At 39.7% G+C, this 26,953-nt stretch overlaps 1 protein-coding gene across 1 annotated transcript in view; it reads left to right on the top strand.

Annotated features, from left to right (window-relative positions):
- Window positions 1–4,827: 4,827 nt before the first annotated feature.
- si (sucrase-isomaltase) overlaps window positions 4,828–26,953 on the top strand; it is a 59,194-nt gene continuing 37,068 nt past the window's right edge. Inside the window, exons 1-15 of the mRNA XM_083887236.1 lie at window positions 4,828–4,927; window positions 5,173–5,324; window positions 7,817–7,988; window positions 8,609–8,708; window positions 9,821–9,933; window positions 10,034–10,159; window positions 12,299–12,430; window positions 13,181–13,300; window positions 15,604–15,717; window positions 16,143–16,227; window positions 17,219–17,336; window positions 19,373–19,544; window positions 20,440–20,556; window positions 22,549–22,703; window positions 25,942–26,026. Coding sequence (XP_083743362.1) covers window positions 4,841–4,927; window positions 5,173–5,324; window positions 7,817–7,988; window positions 8,609–8,708; window positions 9,821–9,933; window positions 10,034–10,159; window positions 12,299–12,430; window positions 13,181–13,300; window positions 15,604–15,717; window positions 16,143–16,227; window positions 17,219–17,336; window positions 19,373–19,544; window positions 20,440–20,556; window positions 22,549–22,703; window positions 25,942–26,026 — 1,848 coding nt within the window. The 5' untranslated portion in view covers window positions 4,828–4,840. The remainder of the gene's footprint in view (window positions 4,928–5,172; window positions 5,325–7,816; window positions 7,989–8,608; window positions 8,709–9,820; window positions 9,934–10,033; window positions 10,160–12,298; window positions 12,431–13,180; window positions 13,301–15,603; window positions 15,718–16,142; window positions 16,228–17,218; window positions 17,337–19,372; window positions 19,545–20,439; window positions 20,557–22,548; window positions 22,704–25,941; window positions 26,027–26,953) is intronic.

Here is a 26,953-nt window from a genome sequence, read left to right as displayed (position 1 = left end):
CAGTATCACATATTCTAACATAAACGTGTATGAAATTTAGGACTATTTCAATAGTCGACTGTTGTTTTTAATTATGATGAAGTAAACACTTCCATGAGTGCATGCGAGCTTGCATGCACGTTTCAATGAGTCAAAAGTGCTGACGTGGCCACAGTGCCACAAAGATTACCGTTGCCGAGTCACAGCTAATATAAAACAATAATAACAGTCAACTCTACGGAAACATTAAAACACGCCCTCCACACACGCACGTGCACACACGTGCGCACACACAGCATTGTCATAAGTAGTGTGATGCAAAACCTGATAGCAGGATTGCTTGTTAAGCTGATATTTGGGCTACATTTCTAACACAGTTCACGCTTATCTGACTTTTTATGGCTTTGGGGGCCTCATGCAGAGACCGTAAAACACACTCCAACACAACTTAAGCAGTAAAGGAGTGGTTATCCCTATGGCCACAACACATCCATTATATTACAAGATCCTGCCTCACTTGATTCAGAAGAACTTTGACTTGGTGATAGGACAGAGCCAAGGTAAGACTTGAGTTACAAGCTTTTCAACCCAGAAACAAGTTGTCTTTATTTGATTGAAACATTTATTTATTTTTTTATTTTACTTACACTGAACAATGAGGAAACGGATTATAATTTTTTTTGATGACACTCAATAACTGGATCATTTAATGACTCATTTTGATATTCAAAATTATTTTGAATTACAAAGAGAGATTTGCATTTCTATGCATTTTATCAAATTGTGTTTTCAACCACTGTAGATTTTACATTTGAATGATGCACTTTCATATTTCTCACAATAATAATGAGTATTCATGTACAGTGGGAGTACGTCATTCAAGATCTGTAAATTGCAATTCTCCACATAAAGCTTTGATTCATATTTTTATATATATATATTTTTTTTGTTCATACATTTCAGGTCAGTCCTAAACATTACAGGTGATAAACTGCCACTTTAACTTTTAAGGATATGTCTCAAAGCAACCAGATAACTAAAAGGTATCAAGTGAAAGATCAAATGAAATACCAGATAATATTATAAACTGCCTGTCCTCATGGGAACTTTATCAGTGCCGTCATAAAGGGTCCCCAAACGGTGGTGATGCCAACGTGTGTGTGTGTGTGTGTGTGTGTGTGTGTGTGTGTGTGTGTGTGTGTGTGTGTGTGTGTGTGTGTGTGTGTGTGTGTGTGTGTGTGTGTGTGTGTGTGTGTGCGTGCGTGCGTGCGTGCGTGCGTGCGTGCGTGTGTGTGTATGCCTCAGACTGTCTGTGTGTTGGGAAATGTAAAATGACACGGCGGCATGAGTGGAAGCTATTTTGAGGCACAACTAAATCGGAGAGGACAGAGACTTAAAGGTTTGTCCAGTGTTAACGTAGATGCTTTTCTGTGTTATAAAGCATGTTTGCAAGTGCTTTGCAGTGTCTTTTATTTCTAAAAAAAATGTGCAGTGGGTTGGGAAAACACAGGGCATGCACAAGTTTGGCTCAATGTACCTCTTTTTGCCCTCGCCTGCTCTTCACAGCACATTAAACAGGATGGCTATAAGCCTCTCATTCACCCAAATTGACACGCTCACTCACTCACATTGTTTTTTTTGTACATTGGTGTGAAGCCTAATTGCTCGAATGACATAATGGGTTTCTCTGTAAATACTACATCTGGCTCGTGCTTTATTGCGTTTTTCCCACATTTTGTCCCATGAATTAGTTTGCTGTGTTAAGCGTTATTCGCTCAAGTTCAACAGAATTCAAGGTCATTAGAAGGAAAATATCCGTGTATTCGTCACATCTTATATTTTCGGTATCCCCTAAAAATGGGCCTCATTAAGCAGGTGGGTTTTTTGAGCGATCTAAAAGACCTCACCTTTAGTAAACTTGGCGTCTTTAATGAGAGTTAATGTTGGTCTTCATAATCAGTATTTTTTGTTGTTGTTGTTTTTGTTAGATGGGGAGAAGGAAGTTCTCAGGGTTGGAGGTGACCCTGATGGTCCTGTTCACCCTGATGTTTATTGTAGCCACTGCATTTGTAGTTCTGTTTGCCACTGGACACCCTGGGGTCATTAAAGATGAAGGTAGGTGAACCCATAACATAATTTCATCATTTCTGTGTCATGAGGGAAAACACCTATATAGATTTTGCTCTCTAATGAGAAAAGTTATTTAACATATTTAATCATTTACATCTGATTCCAATTATGCAATGTCAATTCCATTCCACTGGAAAAAAAAAAAATTGCTCGCGATATGTTAAAAATTTTAAACAATCCAAGAATCCAATAGGAAAAAAAGAATCAATCTTGCAAATGTAAAGGCCTGTGTGGTATTGCCATTATGCGTGTTGGGGGACAGAGGCTAATGGACTGCAAGTAATAAATTGCCTCAATATTCAATTAACTCTCTTTAGAGTGAGGTGATATTTTCATCACAAACCATAATTTGCAGCAGTACAAGTAATAAAAGGTTTAAACAAAGATGGGAGGGTGAACAGCTTCAGTGAAGGATCATTTTCAGACGCATGATACATTAACAACAAAAGATAATATCAAAGACCGTCTTCAGCGTCTACGCTGCAATCACTCTTCCCTCTGCAGTTCCTTATTTCCTAATTCTCTTCTGCCCCTTCTTTGCCATAAAAAAAAAATAAAAAATGCTTATGATTTGATGTGTCATGTACTCATGTCAGGTCAGACAGGTCATTGCATCTTTGTGAGTGATAATAAAGAGACATAATTTAGAAACTAATACGTAGCACTTTTAAATTTTGATACCCGATGAATTGGATTCGTTTCTCATTTGGAACAGTTACGGGCCCTGACAACACACTCAACTTCCATTGTTATTTTTTAAAGTAATTGGTCTAGGTTACACTCATCTGCATTTGTTCACTAAATACTGCGATGTAAAAGTTTAATATATTTAATATGTTTATTTTTTGTCTTTTTTGTCAGAACCTCAAAAACCATTTGTTGCAGAGTGCCCCAACATCCCCATGGCTGAAAGAGTAGACTGTTTCCCTGATAGTGGAGCCTCAAAGGTATAAATGACTATTGGTTCCAAAGGTGCAATGTTACGTTTGTGGACAAAGACAAAGTTCATGAGGTGAAGATGTCTAGATAATTATACAGGAAATGCTTTGTAGAAGCAGGGATAACAATAAGTGATGTGGACGGTGATGCGAATAACAACAACAACAACCATTCACTTCAACAGTTAAAATGTGAACAGCGTGGATGTTGCTGGAACCCGCTGGAAGAGAGGAATGTTCCCTGGTGTTTCCTCCCGACCAACCATGGGTACACGGCAGAATCAGTTGAACAGCGAAGTCCTCACGGTAAATCCCCGTTTGCTCACTCATGTGCTCACTGACCAGCGGAAATTGGTCGCTTTCTATTAAGCTTATTTTCTAATTCCAACCGCTCCACATTCCTTCAGTGTGTCCGTCTTCTTCACATCACATTTCCCTCTTCACTCACTTTGCCTCAGGCACAGTTTTCTATGAACTATGACATGGATGGCATATCAGAAAACATGATTGACTTTGCACCATGCAGGGTTTTCCATTTTCTGCTTGATTTCACTCCCTTATGTGAACTCAAGTTAGAGTGTAAAAGCACGAAGAGACATTGAACATTTTACATCGAGTGTGAACTACATGATTTCCAGCCACATTATTGGAATAGCATGAAAGCTATTTAAAAAAAAAAAAAACATTATAAAAATATAGTGGAGGAACTGTAAAAGTGCCAAATGCTTCGACTGACTGGAACATTGTTGGTTTTTTCCAACAAGGGCTCCTCTAATACAAGTTTAATTGTCACATATAAAACCAAATTTCTGCCATGGCATTGCTCAAGGGTAAGATGTAAATTGCCAACATTTACCTCGAAGCAATTGAGCTGTGAAAGCATATTTCTTCCTTTGATCATACTGGTGAATGGATCACGTGAAAATACAAACGTGTTTGAATGAGTTCCCATGCTGGTGAATTTATGGAGTCCTCAGGCTGAGAGTTGCCGTTTTTATTGTTGCAATTCACTCATAGAGAATAAATATTTGTCATATTATGATAAAGTGTTTTATCTTTTAATACGTCTGCTCATGTTGACAGAATAATTAGTGCTGTGGGTGCAGGGCTCACCCAGCTTGGATATCAGTAGGAAACAATGGGATAATACAAAAACAAAACCATCCTTCTGTTTAATACGAGTACAGAAAAATTGTTAGATTAGCCCAACAGGTGTGCGTGTGAATATAAAAGTCACTTTTGCAGAGTCATGCTATCAACGTGAGGCTGCTAGGAAACGATAATAATAATAATGGTACTGTGCTCAGTCTTAAAAAAGAATAATAAGCACAATCTGAAACCCTCCGAAAAATCACAACATGTCCTCCTCTTTTTTTCCAATAAGGTTTAATAGAAGAAAGCACACCACATAACTTACTGGAAATTGGTTGGCAGATTCTATTTCATTTAGACGGACACAGACTTGCAAACGTTTGAATGGCACTGGTCTCATCAAGCCTAAGAACTTGACAGAATAAAAATCTCTGAAACCCCGAAACCCGACTAAACTCGTGCCTTGAGCAGCTCGCACATTTTTAATTAAGCTGCTAAACAGAAATCTAGACGAAACGGTGATAAATTGACTGAAACAGAAGAATAACTACAAAATGATCAGCTATAATGCAGTGCTACAGAAGCACTGCAGTGCTATTTTGTGTCATATTTGGTAGTTGAGTAGTTAAATGTGAAGGATAACCTTTAGCCGTCTCTCATCATGTGTTTGACTTGCAGTGATGAAAGCCCAGCTGAAGAGAATGGCCTCTCCTTCTTTATTTGGGGCTGATATACAGGAGCTGTCATTTCACGCAGAAATGCAGTCAAGCAATCGACTCAGATTTAAGGTACACACCGACAGACACCATCTCTCAGTCTCCCTTTCCCTCTCTCCCACACACACACACACACACACACACACACAATCCGACAGAGGAAAGTATGAGTCAAAAACAGATTCTTCTTTAAACCACAGCATGTTGAACCAAACTACTGCACAGGACAAAAACGGGACAAAAATAGCGATATGCACAACAAAGTAGGAACGTGAGCCACACTCACACACTGCCTGTGATCGCTTCCTTTCCCGCAGATCTCTGATGCCCACAGTCAGAGGTATGAGGTCCCCCATGAGCACGTCAGCCGCCTCAAGAGTGACCCGTCCAGCCCCATCAGCAACACTCTGGAGATCTCACACAAGCCCTTTGGACTTACTGTGCGCAGGAAGGAGAACAACAAAGTCCTGTAAGTGCTTACTGTGCATGTTCCACATATTTTGCTCGTCTGAAATGGAGATGGGGGCTGTTTTATCCCACCATGTGAACGTCAAGACAAGACAACAGACTAAAAACTGTGTACATTCAAAAGAAATTATATTCCTATTATTCAGGCAGAACATGTTTAGTATCTATTGTGATATACTTCATATGCTGCTAATATAGGGTGCATACTATAGTTGAAACGGAGAGGTCATCAGGGTATTTTACCACAAGGTTCTTACGAATAGTAAAAAGCAGACACTGCAGTCGGTGTGGGCCACAGTTTGCGTGTATGTCATACCGCTGACAAAGTAAGTGCCACCATTGTCATCAATAAATTCTAATTGATTCTTTGTATCCCATGTTATGTAGCTGTGACAGAGTAGGTGGTCTCCCCCATATCCCTGTATTGTCATGCATTTTCCCTTCTGACTTTAAATGGCAACAATTATGTCCACATCAATCCAAGGCCAACTTAGTGATCCCTGGATGACATTGAAGAGATCAAGTACCTCCCCCCCCCCCCCCCCCACCACACACACACTTAAAGCAGCCATTAAAATATGGTACTTATAAACTACTTGAATGCAATAAACAGCTATAAATACCATAGGTGTACCATTAGAGCTGTTGCCACAGCTCATTGCGTCGACCCAACATGTACATTACCACGTATTATAAGTCTGTGCATTTCTGTGCGGTATATATATTTTATTTGACAGTAAAGCGAGAGCATAACACACGTACATAACATTGTTACAGAGCATGGAAAACCTTTGACATGCCTCGCTAACTGACCTTTACAGGTGTCTGAAGTAGGTCAGTCGTCTTTCTCAACACCGCACGACCTTCAACCATCGAGCAGTGAGATTGCTCTGAAGATTAGCTGTCAAAGATTAATGACCGATTAGTTATCAAGAAAAAATTCAACTTCCTCCTGCTTGCACGACATTGCCATTGTCACAACATTTATTTACTGGTCATGTGAATGACACGGTTCATGCGTTTTGTGGCATATGCAGGTCATGGGTCAGACGGAGTTCCTTTTTTGTAATTATTTGCCTCCTGTATTGATCCCAAGGTGAACTTTTTGTGACCTACATTTTATAAAAATTATATTTGCAGAAATAATAATGGTATCAAAGTAAGCCATTACAGGTACAATAATTACTAAGCAGTGACAGGTGAATACAGACTCATTTTACCATTCTTCTCTAATTTAACACAACAGAACAGAAACTACGTCTAAAGACATTTGACATTGATTGGGCATTAGCATTTAATAGATCATGGACAAACATTTTGAAATTGTACTTGGATTCAGGTGGAGTTCAGTAATATTAACAGTGCCATGCTAAGTAAGTGTGTGGTGCCAAACACATTTCATATTTATGCGCTCATTGACTGATGACTTTCCACTGCATGCATCTGTTAACAAGGGAAGGAAAGCAGTAACCATGGTAGCACCTGCATTTAGGGTAGAACACAACTCGGTTCAGCTTACATTAACAGCACCAGGTTCGGGTCACAATTGGACAGAGAAAAACAGAATGTCTATTAGGTTTGGGTTCATCTTCACTAAATAATATCTGGGGTTCGGGTCAGGTTTGGACAGAAATTCAGGAATTTGGTACTACGTTAATGTGATGCTAAATCTGTGCTGTACGTAAACACCTACAGATGTTTTAGTGTCACAGTTACTATGTTTTTATAGCGGTAAAATATACAGCAGTGGTAAAATAATGCAAGGTCCATAAAAACATCAGCAAACAAGGTTTTAATTTACCGATCATATTATAAAAATTGCACCAGGTACACGCGGCAGCATTTATGTGTCAATTTGACGGACATCAAACGTTTATATAACGATAAGAGTGATCATAATGATTCTGTTCTTTAACCTGTCAGGTTAAACAACAACCTGCTGGTCTCTAGGTGTTATCTTCATGCACTTGTAAACTATGGTGACTGAACACATTTTAGCTTTTCCTTGCGACTCCAACAGTTGTATTTAAATCATGTTTTCTGTGCATCATGTCAATTGAAAAAAGAAAGTCCAGTATATTTACTCCATTTGCAGCCTTCATTTGAATATTTTCTCTCTTTGTCATGGCAGCTGAATCAGCGAGGCTCAGTATTTCAATTAGTATATGTCTTATTTTTTAATATATGTTACCCAGCGCAGCTTCATTAGAAGCTGATGCCATGGTCTGTCTTCTCCCCAGTTTTCTTCTTTTTTACTTTCTACATTTCAACTGCATTTCTCCACAAGTCCATCTCATTCCCACTCCCACACTCTTTTCTCCCTGCGTGTCGCTCTCACCATCTCTCCTTCCTCAATATGTCTGTCACATTTGCCTGTTCTCTCGCTATCCTTTACTTTTGCACATATCTTTGTTGTGTCTCTCACATCAGCCTGCATTTTCACTCCCCAATGGTAGTGACCTGTTTGTTTGTTGTTTTTTACAATGCATTCAGGTTTGACACTACGATGGCTCCTCTGGTGTTTGCAGACCAGTACCTGCAAATTTCTGCTCGGCTTCCTTCCCATAATATTTATGGACTTGGAGAGCATGTGCACCAAAACTATCGCCACAAGACAGACTGGAAAACTTGGCCCATCTTCACCAGAGACGCTTTCCCGAATGGGGTGAGGAGTACATCACACTAGCGACAAAATACTTGCTGTTGGCACGGATATTCAGCGATCAGCTGATTACAGTAAAAACAGTCAACCGTTGTGGCCGATCAGTGCATTTTTTTTTTTACTTGGTCAAGCTATGAAGTCATGCAGAATTATTCAATGTTCAAAATAGGATTATGAATAAAATGACATATTGTTAAGAATTTACTCCTTTTAAGAATGACCGGTTACGTGTTTCGTTCTGGCTGTTACATGTAATAACCTCTATTTCTTATATTAATAGTTTGTTAAGTGCCTGATACTGTCCTGCTGTAACAATCATTTCCCAGTTTTGGGATAAATCAATGCACTGTCTATAGTTTCAGTTTCTTCTTCATTGTTAAACCTGACAAATTGTGTAAAGCTTGTGTGTGTGTAGGTGTAGGTGTGTGGCAAACATGTTGTGTATGTGGCATGTCTACAAGAGGTCCATACATGTGTATTATCTTTCCCCCCAAAGGATTTATGATTAAATGTCTTGTAAGCTGATTAGGCTGTGAAGTCACCCCCTCAGATTCAATATCTACTACTTTTCTCCTCTCACTTTCCTCTATCCATCGCTCAACATCTCTCCACCTTCCCTGTAGGGAACACATAACCTCTATGGACACTATCCCTTCTTCCTTTGTCTGGAAGATGAGAGTGGAAAGTCATTCGGAGTCTTCCTCATGAACAGCAATGCTATGGGTAAATATGAACACAAACACATGCCAGTCGACAGAAATGTACTAATACGTGTGTGCAAGCACAATTATGGAGACTCAACATAAAGCATGTAGCTTAAAGGTGCATATATAGCATAAAATCAACTTTTTAATCATTTTAATACTTATATTTGGGACTCTGGAGGCCCTACCAGTCGCCAAAGTGTGAAAAAAGATGTCTCATGTTTTGTGGTCCTCCTCAGTCTAAGTACAGGAGAGGAAAATGCGTTGTTGACTTCCTCGCTCACTGGGACGTCACAATGCACAAAATTCCTGGAGTTGTTGTCTCAGGGACAACTTATATGTGGGACAGAGAGTGCTGACGAGGGCAACGGCATCCGAAAACCGGAAGTCCGCGAGAAGTTCTATTCTTAGCTCCACAGTGCAGCACAGAGTTCTACACAAACGTCCATCCTTAGAGGATTTATCTGTCCAGTGGATACATGTTATATATGACAGCGATGTGCCTGCTAGAGCCTGCAAATGATCACTTTTCCAAATGCTAAGAGATACTACTAACCAGAGCGTTCTGAACAGGGCTGTTTTGGCAGGGTGATTGAACTGCTGTGGTGCTTCATCCTTATGGTATTTTGACCAAAGCATGTCACAGACATGTTCATTAGGACACCTCATTGGAGAAATAGGGTATAATATGGGATCTTTAATGCACATTATGTCAACAGGGCCACGGAATATCAAGAAAAGAAAAATATTTCAAAATTGTACAACGGTTTTCAGGCATTGTCATTCTTATACACAAACGGACTTACTGACCAATCAAAGAGAATATTGCATGGCCATTCTATTCTATAAAGAAAATAACTGAAAGCTTTGGGAATGCTCACTGACATGTTTCACCTGCTCATGTTTACGGTCTTCTCGCACAAAGGCTTCTTTTGCCTCTCGTGAATTGTTTTGACTGGTATATTGATGGTTTGTTGGTTTACATGTGGAAAAAAGTCATCACAAGAATAAAAGTGATATTCATAATACAAGTTTCTGCAGGTTTACGATTGTCTGAGAGGAAATGTTGGGCCTTTTTCTTTTTTTTATATATATATATATATATATATACCTTTTTGTATGTTTGTGCAGAGGTGATCCTGCAGCCTGCTCCAGCTGTGACCTTCAGGACAATCGGAGGAATCCTTGATTTCTACATTCTCTTTGGGGACACACCAGAACAAGTGGTGCAGGAGTTTCTTGAGGTAACGAATGTCTTTAAGGGAAAAAATATGCAGGGGGAAATTCTTTGTGTGGATATTTTGGAACAGCTCAGTCATTAACAATCGGTTCAAATTGTTCTAGCTCATTGGCAGACCTGTCATTCCTCCCTACTGGTCACTGGGATTCCAGATTTCTCGGTGGGACTATGGAAGCTTGAATGAGGTCAAGAAAACAGTGGAGAGGAACCGTGCCGTGAGCCTCCCATATGTAAGCGACATTCTTCATCCTTCTCTTTATCCCACGGTTTATTTTTGGGCTGTTTGTTGCAGGAAGCATGTCTGAAATGACTCTTCCAGCCTGTCTTAAACTGATATCAGGATCATCACCTATGGTTTTCTTTACACTTGTAAATTGCCAGTCTCCAATTGTCAATTTTGAGTATGTATTTTTATTCCCATTCCTTTACTTGTTGCAAAGCAGGTATACAATCCTGCCAGTGCTAGAGAGACTGTGTGACAAAACCAATCCCAAGTATCAGCAGCAGGAGATCATTATCAAATAATCGTATCTGCGAAATAAAACAACAACAGGATTTGCTTGACACAACCTTGTAAATTATGCCAATAATTGTTTTTTGTTGGCATGCAAATGTGTATTGGGTTAAAAAAAAAAAAGGGAGACCAGTAGAGAAGAAATCGATACCTCACTATATGCAAGCCTTGTTAGAATGTGAACCAATCACAGATGACCGTGCGTTTCCAGAGGCAAGAGCTTTAAACACGAGACTACCTGTGAAGACGTGATATGAAAGTTGAAGCAGGGGTTCAACAGACATTCAGAGTGATAGCGATGGCCTTTCTCTTAGACGGGGTAATCTAGCTTTCTGTCAAATAATGGAAAGTGTGCTGGGCTCCATAGGTTCAATCCCACAACCACTATTTTTCAAGCGTCGCTGAATGTTAGTGCTGATCAAGATCAATCGGCTGAGTTCCTTTCGTTATCTCATTCATCTTGGTCTGAATGTATTAAAAAATATATATATTACAAAACTTCATAAATAACAGTTGATCTGTTGAACGGTTGGATATTTATTTGGGAATGGACCTGGTGTACTTCCGCACTCAGCACACACGGACCTAGCGCCCATTGTGCGCGATTTGCAGCAACCCAGATTGGCTGACACCCCGACTCCCCTGCCCGACGGACCTTTCAGCTGATGAGCTGCTCGAACCAGACATTTCCAAGGGAGCTGTAGTATCGTTCTCTTGTACTCTTTGATAGAATTGCATCCTATTCCCTGGGTCCAGACTTGTACCGCCACCCCATGGTGAACTCAGATACTACAAGACCCCGACGAGAGAGTACACCAGGGTCTGCGATATGCGACGCGACATGCGAACGTGATATTCGTCCCACTAAGGCGACGGAAAACAATGTAGAACACATAACTATACATAATCTAATCTGGGTTTACTGATGGTTACGCTCCCTTTCACACACACAACTAATGTTTGATGGACTTTTTTTTAACGGTAATTACTGAGGTAAAGTCCTAATCTTTACAGATTCATAAAACAAATGAACTGTATCACAGTTCAGCAATGCACCAATAAAAGACTCAGTTTGAACTCTGTCTTATCTGAAAATCAAATACAAACAAATTTCCATGATAATATTTCAATATATAATCTTCAATCTCTGTTTCACTTTCAAAGACATTAGCGTGCAGCCGCTCCCCCTCCTGCTATACTCAGGGACATATTTGATAACCATTAGATAGACCACAGAGGGCATTATCACATTTCCTCTAATATGTCTGGAACTGATTACCATTAGAGGAAGAATCTGGCAGGGCCTTTGGAACCATCTGCTCTGTCGACATGTCGAAGATTTTGGCAGAATGACAGCAAAAGTACAAGCATGAAGTCGCATCCTGGCAAATAAAATGGAAATCTTTGTTAGTGTTTGCCGTATACTCCTAAGGTTTAGCAGCACATTAGCAGGTGTACTATACATTCAAGCCATACCACAGATGCTTAAGTCTGAGTGGTTGTGTCAAAGATGAGGGCAGAAGAAGAAGCATGAGTGTATACATTTAAGAGGTATTAGCGGCAATTTTGAATTTATTACCCTCAAGCAAGATGCAAATGCGATTTTAATGCATGGAAGTAATGACAGTGTTTGAGCATCTGCAATTAAGTTTTGAATATCTAATGACATCTAAAAGTAAAGTTTAATAACTTGTGCTGTAAATTTAACATTCCATATATATCAGAAGATAACCTTAAAGTGAGATTGTGTACGAGATATGTACATTTTATATTTCTTTTTTCCTGATATACATTCAACTGTATAACTAGAACACAAGTTACCCAGTTCAACAGTACATTTTTTTACCCTATGCAGGACATCCAGTACACTGACATAGACTACATGGAGGATAAGAAAGATTTCACCTATGACAAGGTCAAGTTCAAGGAGCTGCCTCAGTTTGCCGACTACCTCCACGAGAAGGGTCAAAGATACATCCTCATTCTGGTAAGAAATATATAATTTTTATGCAGCGGTTTAAGAATTTGACCAATTGTAAACTCTGCTACAAAACAGCTTCTGGTAATGTAATATATATTTTGGGGTTTGGTCATCTTCTCACATTACAAGCCAAATGTCGGTGTGATGGAGGGTTATATAGTCATCCCTCCACACATCCGGCTTCTGCAACACATCTGGTGCCAATTTACTGTAGCTGTGCTGGCAGCAGGTCAAGCAAGGTAATCCTGATGTCCCTCTCCTCTGCAACATTTTTCCATTTCCACTTGAAAGACCATTACCAGGTCAGATGGGATACTGTATAGTCTCAGTGTATTCTGGGTCTACTCTGGAATGCAGTAAGATGCACAAGAAGAACTCACATGAAAGGCACTCAAGTAAATATCCTAATCAGAGATGCCTGAATCAACTTAAGAGGAGCAATTATTAGCTAAATGCTCACTGTCACATCCAAATTAAACTACGGCCTCAGAGTTGGAGGTGCTGACTTTCATCCCAGCTGTTTCATAATTAGCTGCAAACCATCCCAGTGCATGATGAAGCGAACAGAATAATATTATCTGTATGACTATTCATAAGCACTGAAATTGAATCTACAACCCAGTCATTGCACCTTGTGGTCCAGGAAAAACCTTAACACCCTAACCCTGCAATAAATTACTGTTCATCAAAAGTACATTTGAAATAGAATATCTGTTACTGTATACTGTAATAATATGCATATTAATTTGTCCCCAGGACCCTGCAGTGGCCACCAGTAAGCGAACAGGAAATGCTTCATATGAGTCTTATGACCGTGGGACTGAGAAAAATGCCTGGGTCTTTGACTCAGATGGGAAAACTCCTTTGTTGGGAGAGGTGAGTTGAATTTGGGTGCAAGAAAAATAAAAAAAACGAGACGTTTGAAGTGAATCCACTTTTGTGCCCTACATTAGGTTCTAAATGGGACATGGGACAAGTACGGCTGGGCAATATATCGATATTATATCTATATTGTGACATAAGACAAGATATCGTCTTAGATTTTGGATATTGTCATATTGCGATAAGGCATTTGTGATGACTTTTCCTAGTTTTAAAGGGTGTAACACCCTAATACTCATATTTATTATATTGAAAACATATAGGAAATATACTCAATATTCATCATTAATCGCTTTATCCTCCAAATGAGGGTCACGGGAGGTGCTGGTGCCAATCCCAGCTGACATATCATATCATAATGGAATATATGATATACAGAAATATTGATTCGATTTACATTGTGATCATCAATATTGAATGAAATGAGATTAGAAAAAAGTCTATCAAGATCAGATTTTTTCAATAATGCCAAGAACAACAGGTCACCTTCACATAATGCTAGTGAGATAAAGACTGTAGATCTATTGAAGGCTTCTACTGATCAAACTGTTGAAGGTCTGCCTGTCAGTGTTTTAGCCATAATACAATCTGCCGTGCAACACAAGCATATAACAAATGAATATATAATGTGTGTGACTGGTTCATTACAGTTTCCATCAACACTTTATACTAACTAATCAAATTTAAACACAAAGAATAAGTAACAAAAAAAATGTGGACATAGGGAGTTAAAGTTTGGTGCCCCAATGCTTTCATGGTGTTACTTTCGATTACATACTCGATTAGGCCCAGTCTCACTGTTAATCCCTTTTTCATGCTGTTTATAGCAGGTCAAACATATGCATTGATTCCACATTAGTGTTTAATCTTAAAACGTTCTGCTTCAACACATGTCAGAGTCTGTCTGTGTGCGTGTGCGTGTGTGCACGTCTATGTGTACGAGTCTGTTTCACTGTGTGTCGAAGCATTTCCATTTCCTCCAAACGAGAAGTTACTCCTTTGTAATTAATTCCAGTCCACCACCACACAACTTTGTATGAATGTATGTGTCCCAGTAGAACACGAGGGTGAACTTTGACGAAAATGTGTCACTGATAAAGAAGAGGACGTGATAAGCTGCTATTTATTCTGCTTTACAGAAAGCTTTTGTCTGTTGGCCCAAAATGTTTCTCTGTGTGAGAAGTCATCATGGAACTTCTAGACATTCTAGGCAGAAGCCTGGCTGCAAATTAATTGTGCTACCGCTAGGGTGCGTCTACATTTCTAGGCTACAAGAAAGCAGTGTGTGTGTAGATTTAAAGGTGAAATGACAATATGGAAATGTAGGCTGAGAAAAAGGAGACAGGCTGGCTATTTGAACTGAATGGACGAGAGTGACACGGTAGCATGCATGAATCCAGCTATAAAGAGAGACAAGAGGCAAAAAAAAAACAAGTAAAAACAAAAGAGGGAGCGGTAATCCAATGAAGAAGATTTATTTAAAGTGTTTACTAGGGTGTCGGTATCCACAAACCGCTGAGATGTCAAAGGGATAAAATCTAGAGTCAAAAAAGACGAGGACAGGTGGAAAATGTGAAATCAGCTCTGACCTTGGGAGTTTTGACCACTTACCAAAAGCATCTTCCTATAAATCCATGTGTGAACGCATGTGTGGACACATGAGCACACATGAGCCTGATTTATGTCTTTGCTATAAACTGAGTTGTAAAGATATTGGCAGTGGTAACGGGTAAAAAAGATAGCCACACTGTGGCAACCTTGAGATTTAATATCTACAATGCTCTAATGATTCACGCGCAAAAAAGCATGCAGGCACACACGCCTATGCACAAAACCTCTGCTTTCCTCTGCATAAATCATTTTTTTCTCAATACAAGTCATTAAGGACAAATTTTAACACACAGTCACGTCTAACGATTTCTATTGCATTATGGATTTCTCCTCCATTCTCTTCCACAACTTGTCCATTTCTCTCTCTCCTTGTCCTCTCAAATGTCTCCCTCTCTCACACACATCAATCCCACCCCCTCCATCCATTCTGTTCTCTTTTCATTTCCACACGTCTAAGCTTTTTCTGACATTTCATAGGCCTAGTTTTTTGCTACCATGGAGCTCCGTACACCTACACCAGCTGATCATGCTTCATCAGATTGTTTACATGCACAGTATTAAGTAAACGAGCTGCTCATCTGCATAAGGACAAATGGTGGTTGCATTTAGAATTTTACTACGCAACTATGAAAAAAAAAAAAAATAATAAAACATACTTAGAGCATATTATGTTCTCTCATCTTCAGGTGTGGCCAGGAGAGACGGTGTTTCCAGACTACACTAGCCAAAGCTGCATAGACTGGTGGGTTGATGAGTATGAGCGATTCACCAGGGAGATCAAACATGATGCCCTCTGGATTGTAAGTCATTTTTTTAGACACATTAAGTGATGATGTGCATTCACTAATTAGCTGTTCACCAACAGAAACCTCTGAGGCAGACTTCATTCTGAGGTCATTTGCACGCAAACAGGGCCAGTAAGCTTGAATTCAGTTCATACTAGATAGATATGCATTAAGGTTCCCTCATTTCTTGGGGTATTTACCGCAATCAGCACAATTCCCCATCTCACTTCAGAAACCTAGTTCAGCCCAAGTTATTTTACAACGGTTAAATAACGTGAATTAAATAATGAATGTGAATAAATCCTTTTTTTGTGCGATTTGGTGAAAGAATATTGATACGCAACAGTTGCATATTGTCAGTGATTGTAATTATTAAGATAATTAGTTCAAATAAGCATTTTACTAATAGTGTGAATATGTCACTAACACACTACTTGCAGGACATGAACGAGGTGGCCAATTTCAAGAAAGGTTCGACAAAAGGATGCGCCGATAACAATCTCAACTACCCTCCCTACACTCCAAGTAAGTCAGAATCATACTTCGTATGTGCTCACACAGTTTTAGAACCGGTTATAAATATCTTCTCTTTTGTGACATGGGCGAGTCTTAATACTTTGTCATTACTAGAGGTCTTTGAGAATCTTCAAAAGCACTTCATCAATAAAAAAGCATTAATGTTATCATTAGTAGAGGTTATAGTTATATAACTAATAGTAACTATTTATTAGTTTACAACTTTTAAAACCCTGTATACTACGTTTACAGCATTACAAACAATACAGGATGTCATACACAGCTTGCACTCTTAGAAAATAAGGGTTCCAAAAGTGTTCTTCTACAAGGGCTGAGGTTCTACCTGGAACCATTTGCTTCTGAAAAAACCTTTCCTAAAAGGGTTCTTGATAACACTAATGGTTCCAGTAAGAACCATTTTGATCCAGAGAACCCTTTAAAACCCCTTTCCTGAATAAAGGGTTTTAAAGGGTTCTTGGTAACACTCAGGGTTCCAACAAGACCAAAAAGGATTCTCCTATAAGGACAAGCCGAAGAACCTTATATGGTTCTACTTAGCACTTTTATTTCCAAGAGTGTAGCTTAAATGTTGAGCACAAGTTGATAAAGTAGCCACAAGAGCTCAAAAGGTAAGTTCAGGTCCAGCAGAAAGTTCATCTAAACTAATGAGTCCCTGGTGAAACATTCTGAAAATGACTCTAAAGCCGTGTCTTTTATTCGGACTGTGTCTCAGACAGGATGATCCTAACTGGAAAAAGCATGTTCCCCTGATGCCGTTTTATTGCCTCCTCCTAAGTCATCCACTTCACCCAATGCCATCTGTCGCCTTGATTTCCTCATTGTTTCCACTTATTGCAGAAAATACTGTACACCACCTTCTATTGTCCTCCGTCCACTTCTCCCCCTCTCGCCATTTTGTTGTCCTCAACAGCCTCCTATATTTTGTATTCACTCCTATCTCTTTTCGCCTTACCCCGTTTGTTTTCCTCGCTCCCTCCAGGGATTCTGGATGAAGTGATGTACAGCAAGACTCTGTGTATGGATGCCAAGCAGGCCTGGGGGAACCACTACGATGTCCACAGTCTCTACGGCTACTCTATGGTCCTGGCTACTGAAAAGTGAGTGCATTACCAATTGATGATGGATGTACTGTCGTTCTGCAAGCTTGCGTCACAATAGACACCAACTTACTGCCACACTTTGGGTAAAACAAAAAAAAAAGTTGTGTGAAAATACACAATCCTTAAAAGTCATATTTGCCTTTTAGTGATACAGCAGATTAAGCACGGAACACACAGCAGGTGGTACACCAGTTTGTGTGCTTCCTATATTCAAGTTAAGTTTTTTGCATATCCAGATTTTTTTTGAAAGTCTAGACAGCAAAAAAAATGAAAAATAAAATAAAATCAGATTGTCCCTAATTTGATTCCGTCCATAATGTGATTCAAATCAGATCTCTAGTGATATTTCTCCGTCTGGATGCTGTGGCTGCTTAAATTGCATTTGACATCGTCCTTCATGTCACGTCCAATGCAAGACAAAATGATGACAAAGCACTTCAGCACAGCAAAATCCGCCATGACTAGAAACACTGCAATATGTACCAGTCACCTAGGTCACAAAAAAAAATCTCAGCAAGCTCTCCACCACGACCTGACTTTGGAAACCACAATGATGCAAGTAAATTTTTCCTGCATTTGTGTTTGAAAGCCACATCAAGCAACTCACACATGTCTACTGATTATGTCTGGACACACAAAACCATTGTCACAACTGACAATCTGAACATAATCTTAAATATCTTGTCAGATTTACTGCATTTATGTCGTTTAGAGGTAATGAGCTAACAAAAGAATATGGTTAACACCAGCTACAACTGGATGACACATTAATGGAGAGGGCATAAAAAACTGTCCCAATTAGACACGTTTTTGTGTCCGATATGACACTAATATCAGAAATTTGAGTATCTAGCAATACCAATATTAGTCTGATACAGTCATGTTCGGCCATTTATGAATTATGAAGCTGTTAACACACAGTCATAGTCAAAGACACAATTGTTCTCCCAAAAAGAAGAAAGAAACAGTCCAAACCTGAGTCTGTTTATAGTGAAACATGCGATTTTTGGGACTTTTACATTTTCATCTGTCCAATATCCGATCCAGTGATTTTTACCAGTATCAAACCGATACAGATTCCCATCCCTACCAATAAGAAAGCAGTGCACACCTGCACTAAAAAGTGGGACCTGTATAAGACTAATTCATTGTCTAAGAATTGATACCATTCAACTATACCAACAGGTCATATATCGCATGTTATAAACGGTGATCATCATAGTGTGCACTGACGCTATTTTATGCTGATTCATGAAGAGCATTGCATTTAAATATAAGGACTAACATTTCACAACAATATTCTAACCTTGTTCTCCCTGTTTTTTTAAATACATGTTATACTAAAGTGGCATGATTGTAATGGTATTTTTGCTCTCACCCATCCCATCAATAAACAAGGAGGCACATGCAGAAAATGAAGATGCTGATAAAAAAAAAAAAGATAAAAACGGTGCAAGTTGTATTTTTCAGATCTTACACTGTTTTCTCTTGCTACCACTAACATGTATGATGGTTGCCAAGGTGCAGTGAATATCTGTCTGACTGTCACACTGATGGCACTTCCTCAGAGGAACTCTATGCACGGTGCATATAGGAAAGCACAATAGTCGTGTGAACACATTATCTGTCACAATCACACATGCTGGAGACCATGTAACACAAGCCACCTTAAGTGGATCTGCTGACTCATTCCTTTGGAATTATAAAAGAAAGTCTGGGTCCCGCACATCCCGTCCACAAATTAAAACGTATTATTATTGGTAGGAGACACATCTGTAAACATTATCAGCATTGTGTATCGTTGTGGAAAGCAATGCTCCATCAATTTACCTTCATCAAAAATAATGGTGCACAATAAAGGCAAAGTATTACTTTCTCAAACTTTGTCACAGTTTTGCCATTAATCTTTACACCACTGAGGATATTTGTCCTTGTGTGATTGATAAACAATTCTCCATCATGTCGTTTCAATCTCTTGGTTTCCCTCCCCACATCCTTTTTCATCTCAATAACATTCTCTCTCCATCCCACAGAGCTCTGCAGCGTGCATTTGGAGGAAATCGTACCCTGATGCTGACTCGCTCCTCTTTCCCAGGTGTGGGAAAATATTCGGGTCACTGGCTAGGGGACAACGCCGCCAACTGGAACGACATAAAATGGGCCATTCCTGGCATGCTGGAGTTTGGTCTTTTTGGGGTTCCCTATGTGAGTAACCTTCAGAGGGACAAATATCACTCGTGTAATGCTTAAATACAAAGAGTTTGACATTTTCAACCTGGGTGACATGACTTAGGGCTGCAGCGCATTATTATTTCTAGTCTCATCTCGGCTTAAGGCTCAACAATAATCCAGTGGTAATAATTGTTTTTTAAATTATTATTTAACATAAAAGTATACAGACAGAGGACGGACGAGGAAAAGAGGTGGAATTACAGTACATATGTTGAAGACACACATCCATGTAAATGCTTTTCAGTTCCCAAGTGTGTTCTCTACTGTACATATCTACGGAGCAGAGAGCACAAACGGTGCTAAGAAGCATACGCATGAGCACATCTCCAGCTGTGCATTTCGGGCGGTCTCATAGATTGTCGTGTACATCCTGGTGAGACTGTGTCAGGCTGACTTTAAGCTCTTCAGTAGACAAACACACAAAGAAAGCAAGAAAGAGAGAAAGCAGGACAAATGGGATTTGGATCGATTCCCTCCCATGGAGTCTGTTGAAAATGAAGCCAGTCGTAAACAATAGAAAGCAAGCAGTCACCATGGACTGGCCTTTGACTTAAGTCACTTTTTTTGGATCCCACTGTGCAATTAATGTAAATAAAGATCACTGCCCACGTCAAATTGCTGCTGTGACCAAAGCAATAAGACATAAAGAAAGACACTATAAAGAGACAAATATGTCCCCAGGTTTTGTATCAATACCACCCTTTCTTACTACTACTTGACATTTGTAGCATGCCCTTTTCTACAGGGATGTAAAATGACACATCATGGGTATGATTCCAGTACAGTGGAAATAACATTTAGGACAGTGGCAAATATATACTGCAAGTTCTGGCTAAATGTCAAGCTATTGTTCCCTAATGTGTTTCAGATCGGAGCGGACATCTGTGGATTCTTTGACGACTCCCCCGAAGAGTTGTGTCGACGCTGGATGCAGGTGGGAGCTTTCTACCCCTTCAGTCGCAACCACAACGCTCAGGGCTTTAAGGTACTGTAAAGACATTTTGGTCTATCATTCTTATATTAGACTGTCAGCTTTAGATGTATGTGTCACATAGTCATTGTTTGGTCTAAAGTGCTGCCGGGTAAACTCTTCGTTTCAACACTGTAGTTGCTACAACCCAACGTGGTTAAAAATAGAAACTACTTTAAGTATCCATGGAGATTGTCACACCAGCACAACTGTGTTGTGACAAAACGGCTGCAGTGGGACATCTGATTTTGGGTTCATTACTGGGAATGTAAGCTGCTGAAACAGTTGGTGCTGTGGGTATTGGACCATTGCAGCCTGAAGAAAAATGTGCCATTAATGTGCCATGTGGCATTCGACTATTTACAAGACTATGAATTAATATTGATTTTAACAATATCAAAAACTGAGGCAAACTTAATTCCAACATAAACACTGCCAACGACACTGGGCATTGGCAGTATCGGATACTAGTTGTAATAAATTCCTTCAGAAGTGGAATTGCTGGAGTGTAAACTTTCTCAAATCCAATAGAGCAGGACAGATCCACTTGCACTGACCTAAGCTCTTACTCAGAGAAGTACTGTATGCAGAAAAGAATTACATACAGTATACAGTAGTTCGGAAAGAACACAGAATAGGTTGAAATGCACTTGTTACAGGAAACAATGGTGCATTATTTGTTAGGGGTGGGTCAACATATGGATTTGGTGATATATCGCCGTCCTTCCTCATGCAATATGATTATCAATATGGCCAGGAAAAGATCGATGTTTTAATTAACAAATTAAGATGCTCTGAAGTAAACAGGCCCTGCCAGTTTCACTCGGCGTTGCTACTTTGCGTCTCCTTGCGGTGGCGCTGCTCAAAAGAATGAGGGAGTTCACAGCGGGACAGATATTATGATGCATCACTACATGATTGTCTTGCAATATATTGATCATCACAGAATCATTGTATGGTGACATTATTGGTATTGTTGACCATTTATCACATATCGTATTACTTGTGAAGGTATAACCAGTAGAGCTGCAACTAACGATTATTTTCGTAATCGCTTAATCTGTAGATTATTTTCTCGGTTAATCGATGAATCGGTTCTTCCATAAAATGTCAGAATATGTTAAAAAATGTTCATCAGTGCTCGTCAAACCTGGAAATGACGATGTTCTTTGCCGATTAATAATCGATTCATCGATTAATCGTTTCAGCTCTAAGAACACATTCACAGTAGACAAAACACATTCCTAGCCCTGCAGTTCATGTAAGGACAAGCCCATTATGGCAAATTCCTCTCACAATATATTTTGCGATGCTTTTTCATTTGCTCATCACTGCTGCGTAGCACAGCGTTAAGGTAGGGATATGGTGCGTGTGTGTGTGTGTCGAAAGAGGTGGAGCGTGCGTGAGGGATTGGTGGTTGCTGGAGGACAGGAGCATGATGATGATGAATTAGAAGTACGATTTCTGCTAAACGAGACAGCTAATGTGTGACCTTTGCTTTGCCCTAATCATGGCTCTCATCACACAGCCACGCAGGCCAATCCAAAACACACACACACACACACACAAACACACACATCTCCTCACACTCTCTGAGGTGCTGAGGGCATAAATAATTAGCCAGATGAGAGGAACATGGCCTGTTAGCAGCTAATCACCCTTTCACTCTCCAGTATCATAGAAATTAAAATCATACGTCTGTTCCTTTCTCAGACACTTTTCCCCCTTTAACTCTTTAAAACACATTCCCTTTTCTTTTCTTTCTTTTGTTGAAGAAAAATGCGACCTTCAAAGAAGTTCTAAAAATGTGCAATTTATCAATAAAACTGTGATCCTAAAAAAAACAACCTTCGACTTCTTCTTTCACTCATTTGAATGAGCTCTGTCCTCTAACCTCCACGGGAACATTTCTCTTGTGAATAAAAGACAAATCGTTATTTATTTATTTATTTTTGCCTCTCTTTCGGTTTTCAATGACATCTCCTCAATCCATCTTTCTGTCTCCAGCCCCAGGATCCAGCTGTGTACGGCGCCGACTCACTGCTGGTGAAGAGCTCCAAACATTACCTGACGATCCGTTACACACTCCTGCCTTACCTCTACACACTCTTCTACAAAGCACACACCGCAGGAGAGACCGTTGTGCGTCCGGTCATGCACGAGTAAGTCAAATGGTGTTTTGTCGGAGAAATGTGCACGTTGCCAACAATGCCTATGTTTAAAAATGCATGCATGCACGATCAATCTTCATTCAACCAACTGTGCAAAAGGTCACGAAGAAGGTCGTGGCGGTGCAGACAGCGTTGGCATGAACATAAAGTTAAAAGCGACGCATTATAACATGCACCTGCATGAATATGAATGTTCATTAGCAGCAGCTCAGTGAATGAGTCAGCCACCGTAGCATATTGTAAACAGGTGCTGCCAATCAGCTAATACAATGAGCACACTTGATGCTCTGCCTAAAGTGTTTTACTTTAATCACAGAAAACCTAGACACAGAATTGACTATTACAGCAAATATGGAGCTGGAGGAAAAGTCTCTGTTGTCTGAGGAAGCTGCCGATGGATCCAAGTAGTAAAATAAAGATTCTGCATAGAGAGAAAGATAATCCTCCAAAGCAGGTAAACAGTATTGCTCCCAGCTTAATACGTGTTTTCCCCCATGGAGTGCATCAAGCATGTTGCAAATTCCCCCCAAATAATGGCAAAATCCTTTTCATCAGAGAGAAGCTTTGACGGTATCCTGGCTTCAAAACATCTACATATCCAGATTCAAGGGAACTTAAGTACTAATGCTAAATGAGTCATTTGACTACATACAGTTTACCTGAAGACATCAATACTACATTTAGATTACCAGGCTGAAGTTATTTATATTCAAGGATTTTTGTTTTTTTTTCTTTGATGTGACCCAGGTCTTATTTTTTTGCATCTGCACTGGCAAACACAGCGACGTCCTCTTGAGGGAAACCTTACGCACAAATTTAACACGTCGTCTTTCATCTCGTTCTTCAATATCGAACGGTGCAACAAATATGACATTTTCTATTGTTGACGCATGTGAAGGTATCAAAAAGGTATCAAAGTGCACACGTGTGCCATTTTAAGAGGACAATTACATTCACGTCAAAGTCAGACGCAAAGCACTTGCAGTAATGAGTGCAAAGTAACCATCACATCTGGCGTTCTCCTGACAAGGAAAGTGGTTTACAGCTTTTTAGACAATGCAGAGAAACACATGTCACATGCATGTGACGGGGCCTTCTCACAACTTGGAATGACAATGAGCAGGAGTTATAAATGACATTACAATGTATGCACCCAAGTTTGGTTAAATGAATTATTAATTTCATCCAGGAAGTAGTAAGGTAACAAAAAACTGAAATTATGCCTAAAACCCAATCAGCACAAAGAATACTAGAGACTTCAAATTACCCGTGGTAACCAAGGTAAAGGCCCTTGAATCAGCTCAGACAACAAAACTCTGACTTCCTGTCAGAGTTTTGAACAAGGCAACAGCGTCATGATTAGGGCTGAACGATTCATTGATTCATTGTTCAGTCCTAATCATGATACAAGAGAAATAGCCTTAACTGCACTTAAAGGTGCATTATGTAATAAATCTAAAGCAAATGGCCATAAAATCCTCATAATATGTCACAGAGAGTCAGGAATAATGTTCATATAACAAACTGAACTCACCAACAACAACAGTACAGCCAAAATATTTGCATTAAAAAAAATATTTTGCAGACTGCAAATCATGTTTTTGTTTTGAAATCATGTGTTGGCATGTGACGCCACCTACCGCCGTCTACCAATCATTGCAGTCAGTATAGTCTCCGCTGCCGAGCAACCACGGGTTGCCAGTTACTGTATTTTGAATTTGAATGGAGTAACCGTTTTTGGCCACATTCTTACATATGGTACCTTTAACTGCACCTGGTGTATGAGCAGCACTAATATTGGATGTATCCTTTAACTTTGCAGAAACTCCATTATCTGTAAAGTGGCTAAAAACAGCACACCTCAAACGTCTTTCTGATACGCAGAGAAAGATGCGGTATTAAAGCTGGTCCTGCAGGACTTTGCTAAGTATAAATCACATTAAATGAGCCAGGCTTGTGTAAAAAGAAATAAATAAATACAATGCTTGTGCATTATTTGACCACCCAACTAACCCAACTAAAAACTGTGTACACTGGCAACAAGCCTAACTAATCAATAATCACACACTATGTGAATGACAAACAAACACTGAGACTTCAAGTCCAACAAATACACTCACAAGTACATGCAGCAACCGACCAGCAAACATAAACACTCTAATAACTCAAGCTCAGTTATTGTTGAAGAGAAATAGCACAGTAGCAGCAGCAGCCGTCATTAAAAAAGCCAAGCGAACACAACTTAGAGTGTTGTAAGCAGCGATGAATGTCAACAACAACAAAGCAGCACAGACACTTAGCTCAGATCCTGGCGTGAGGAGTCCTCGTGGTCGCGGTCCCGACAGCAAACACAGGAAAACTCCAGCTCCAACTTTACTCACTCCTGACAGGTGACAACCAGCTGAAGACTCGTGGATCAGTTTTACTTCGTCCTTCATTAGTTTTACTTCACCCTTCATTAGTTTCATCCAGTGTTCCCACGCCAGCGCGCGCTGCTCCTGAAAAAAAACCGACGACGTGACGAGTGTTTGTTTCGGGTCATTTCCAATGACAGGTCAAACTTCCCGCAGTGATTACCTGCACGTGTGTGATTGGTCAACGCTGGTCACGGAGCCGCAGAATAAGCCAATCACTGTGAAGCTTGGTGCAAACAGCTGATACCAATCAGCCAATGACAGCTCCGCTGCATTTATCATTAATGAATATTCATTGATATTATTCATTAATGTCATTATATGCAGTGCTTAACGCATTTATGAGATCACCACCCAACGCTGCCCTAAATTTACAGCATTGGTAATTATCAACATATTTTATTTGTTTTATGTTTCTCTAATGGTTAATACGCCAGTGTGTAGAAGCTCTTGAAACAACATTTTAATTTTCATGTTAAAATCTAATTATTCTTACAAATTAGTATTATTATTTCTTGATAAAGATGTCAAATTATAGTTATTTACCTGCATACCTGCACAGAAAATGGAAATCAAGGTTGTAATCATAATTATAGCATGTAAGCTTTATTGGAAACTTATATGGGCCACATCCGTTTCATTCTGTGTGGAACCAAACACAAATTCAGGATAACTCATGAAGGATGAGGGTTGTCAACAGGCTGTCTAAGAGGAGGAGACAGACACTGATGGATCAAAGAATATGGCAGGGTGGTGTTTTATTTGTTGTTTAAAAAAGATCACAAATCACAAACACAACTATTGTTATTCCCAAGGTTCTACTCTGACAGCGTCACCTGGTCAGTGGACCGCCAGTTCCTCTGGGGAAAACACCTGCTCATCACACCTGTACTGGATCCGGTCAGCCAACACACACACAAGCACACAAACATACACGCACACACACACACACGTTCACACAGCTTTCATCTTTGCAGTGACTTCTGTGAGAGAAAATTCTAATATTCAGCCAACTTTAAGTTTAATTACGCACATGTTCTTACCACCAGACCTGGTGTAGACATAAACTAGGCAGGCATCTGGGCCGGATACATTATTTAAAGTCTTACCAACTATATACAGTATATCAGACCTGGCACGCTGCTCACGATAATCTGTGATGATGCCTTACTGTTCAGATGCCAGGTATTGTCTCAGTTCTCCTCAGATCTGAGCTGTCTTCAATAAAAATCTTCCAACTTAATTCATCATCATGACTCCAGAGGTTCCATCATTGGTCGTCATTGGTCGTCATTGGTCGTCAGTCTAACCAGACAAGACTAACAAGACTTTAACTGAACCTTGACCAATACCAGTTGATGCCTAACCTAACCACAATTCAAATCTTAGCCCTTAGTTCCTCAGAAATTAGGTTCTGCCTCTTTAGGACCAGCTTTTGGTTTTCAAGGTCTGTGTTCATACCAGAAAAGGTCACGAATACAAGTAAACACCCACACAACACATTCTAAGATACTAGGATCGTTAAAGTACACACACTCAAACATTAAACTACATGCAGATAAGAAACAAAGGCTCTTGCATAACAATACGGTACATAAACAAACAATAATGTAAGTGTGATATAAGAAGATGATGCACTAAAGTTACACACACTCTTTCAGTCTCTCACACACACACACACACACTGTGACCTCCACTGGGAGAACATGACATGAGATTTTCTTTGTTGCCCTCCCCTCATCCCTCTTTCCTCTCTCTTTCATATCCTCCCCCTTTTCTCTCAGCTCTAATGAGAGCACTGACCTCATTACTACCAGATTAGAAGTG

Source organism: Microchirus variegatus (assembly GCF_963457635.1).
Source record: "Microchirus variegatus genome assembly, chromosome: 3".
Classification (NCBI taxonomy): Eukaryota; Metazoa; Chordata; class Actinopteri; order Pleuronectiformes; family Soleidae; genus Microchirus; species Microchirus variegatus.
This window is presented reverse-complemented; position numbering and strand designations above follow the sequence as displayed.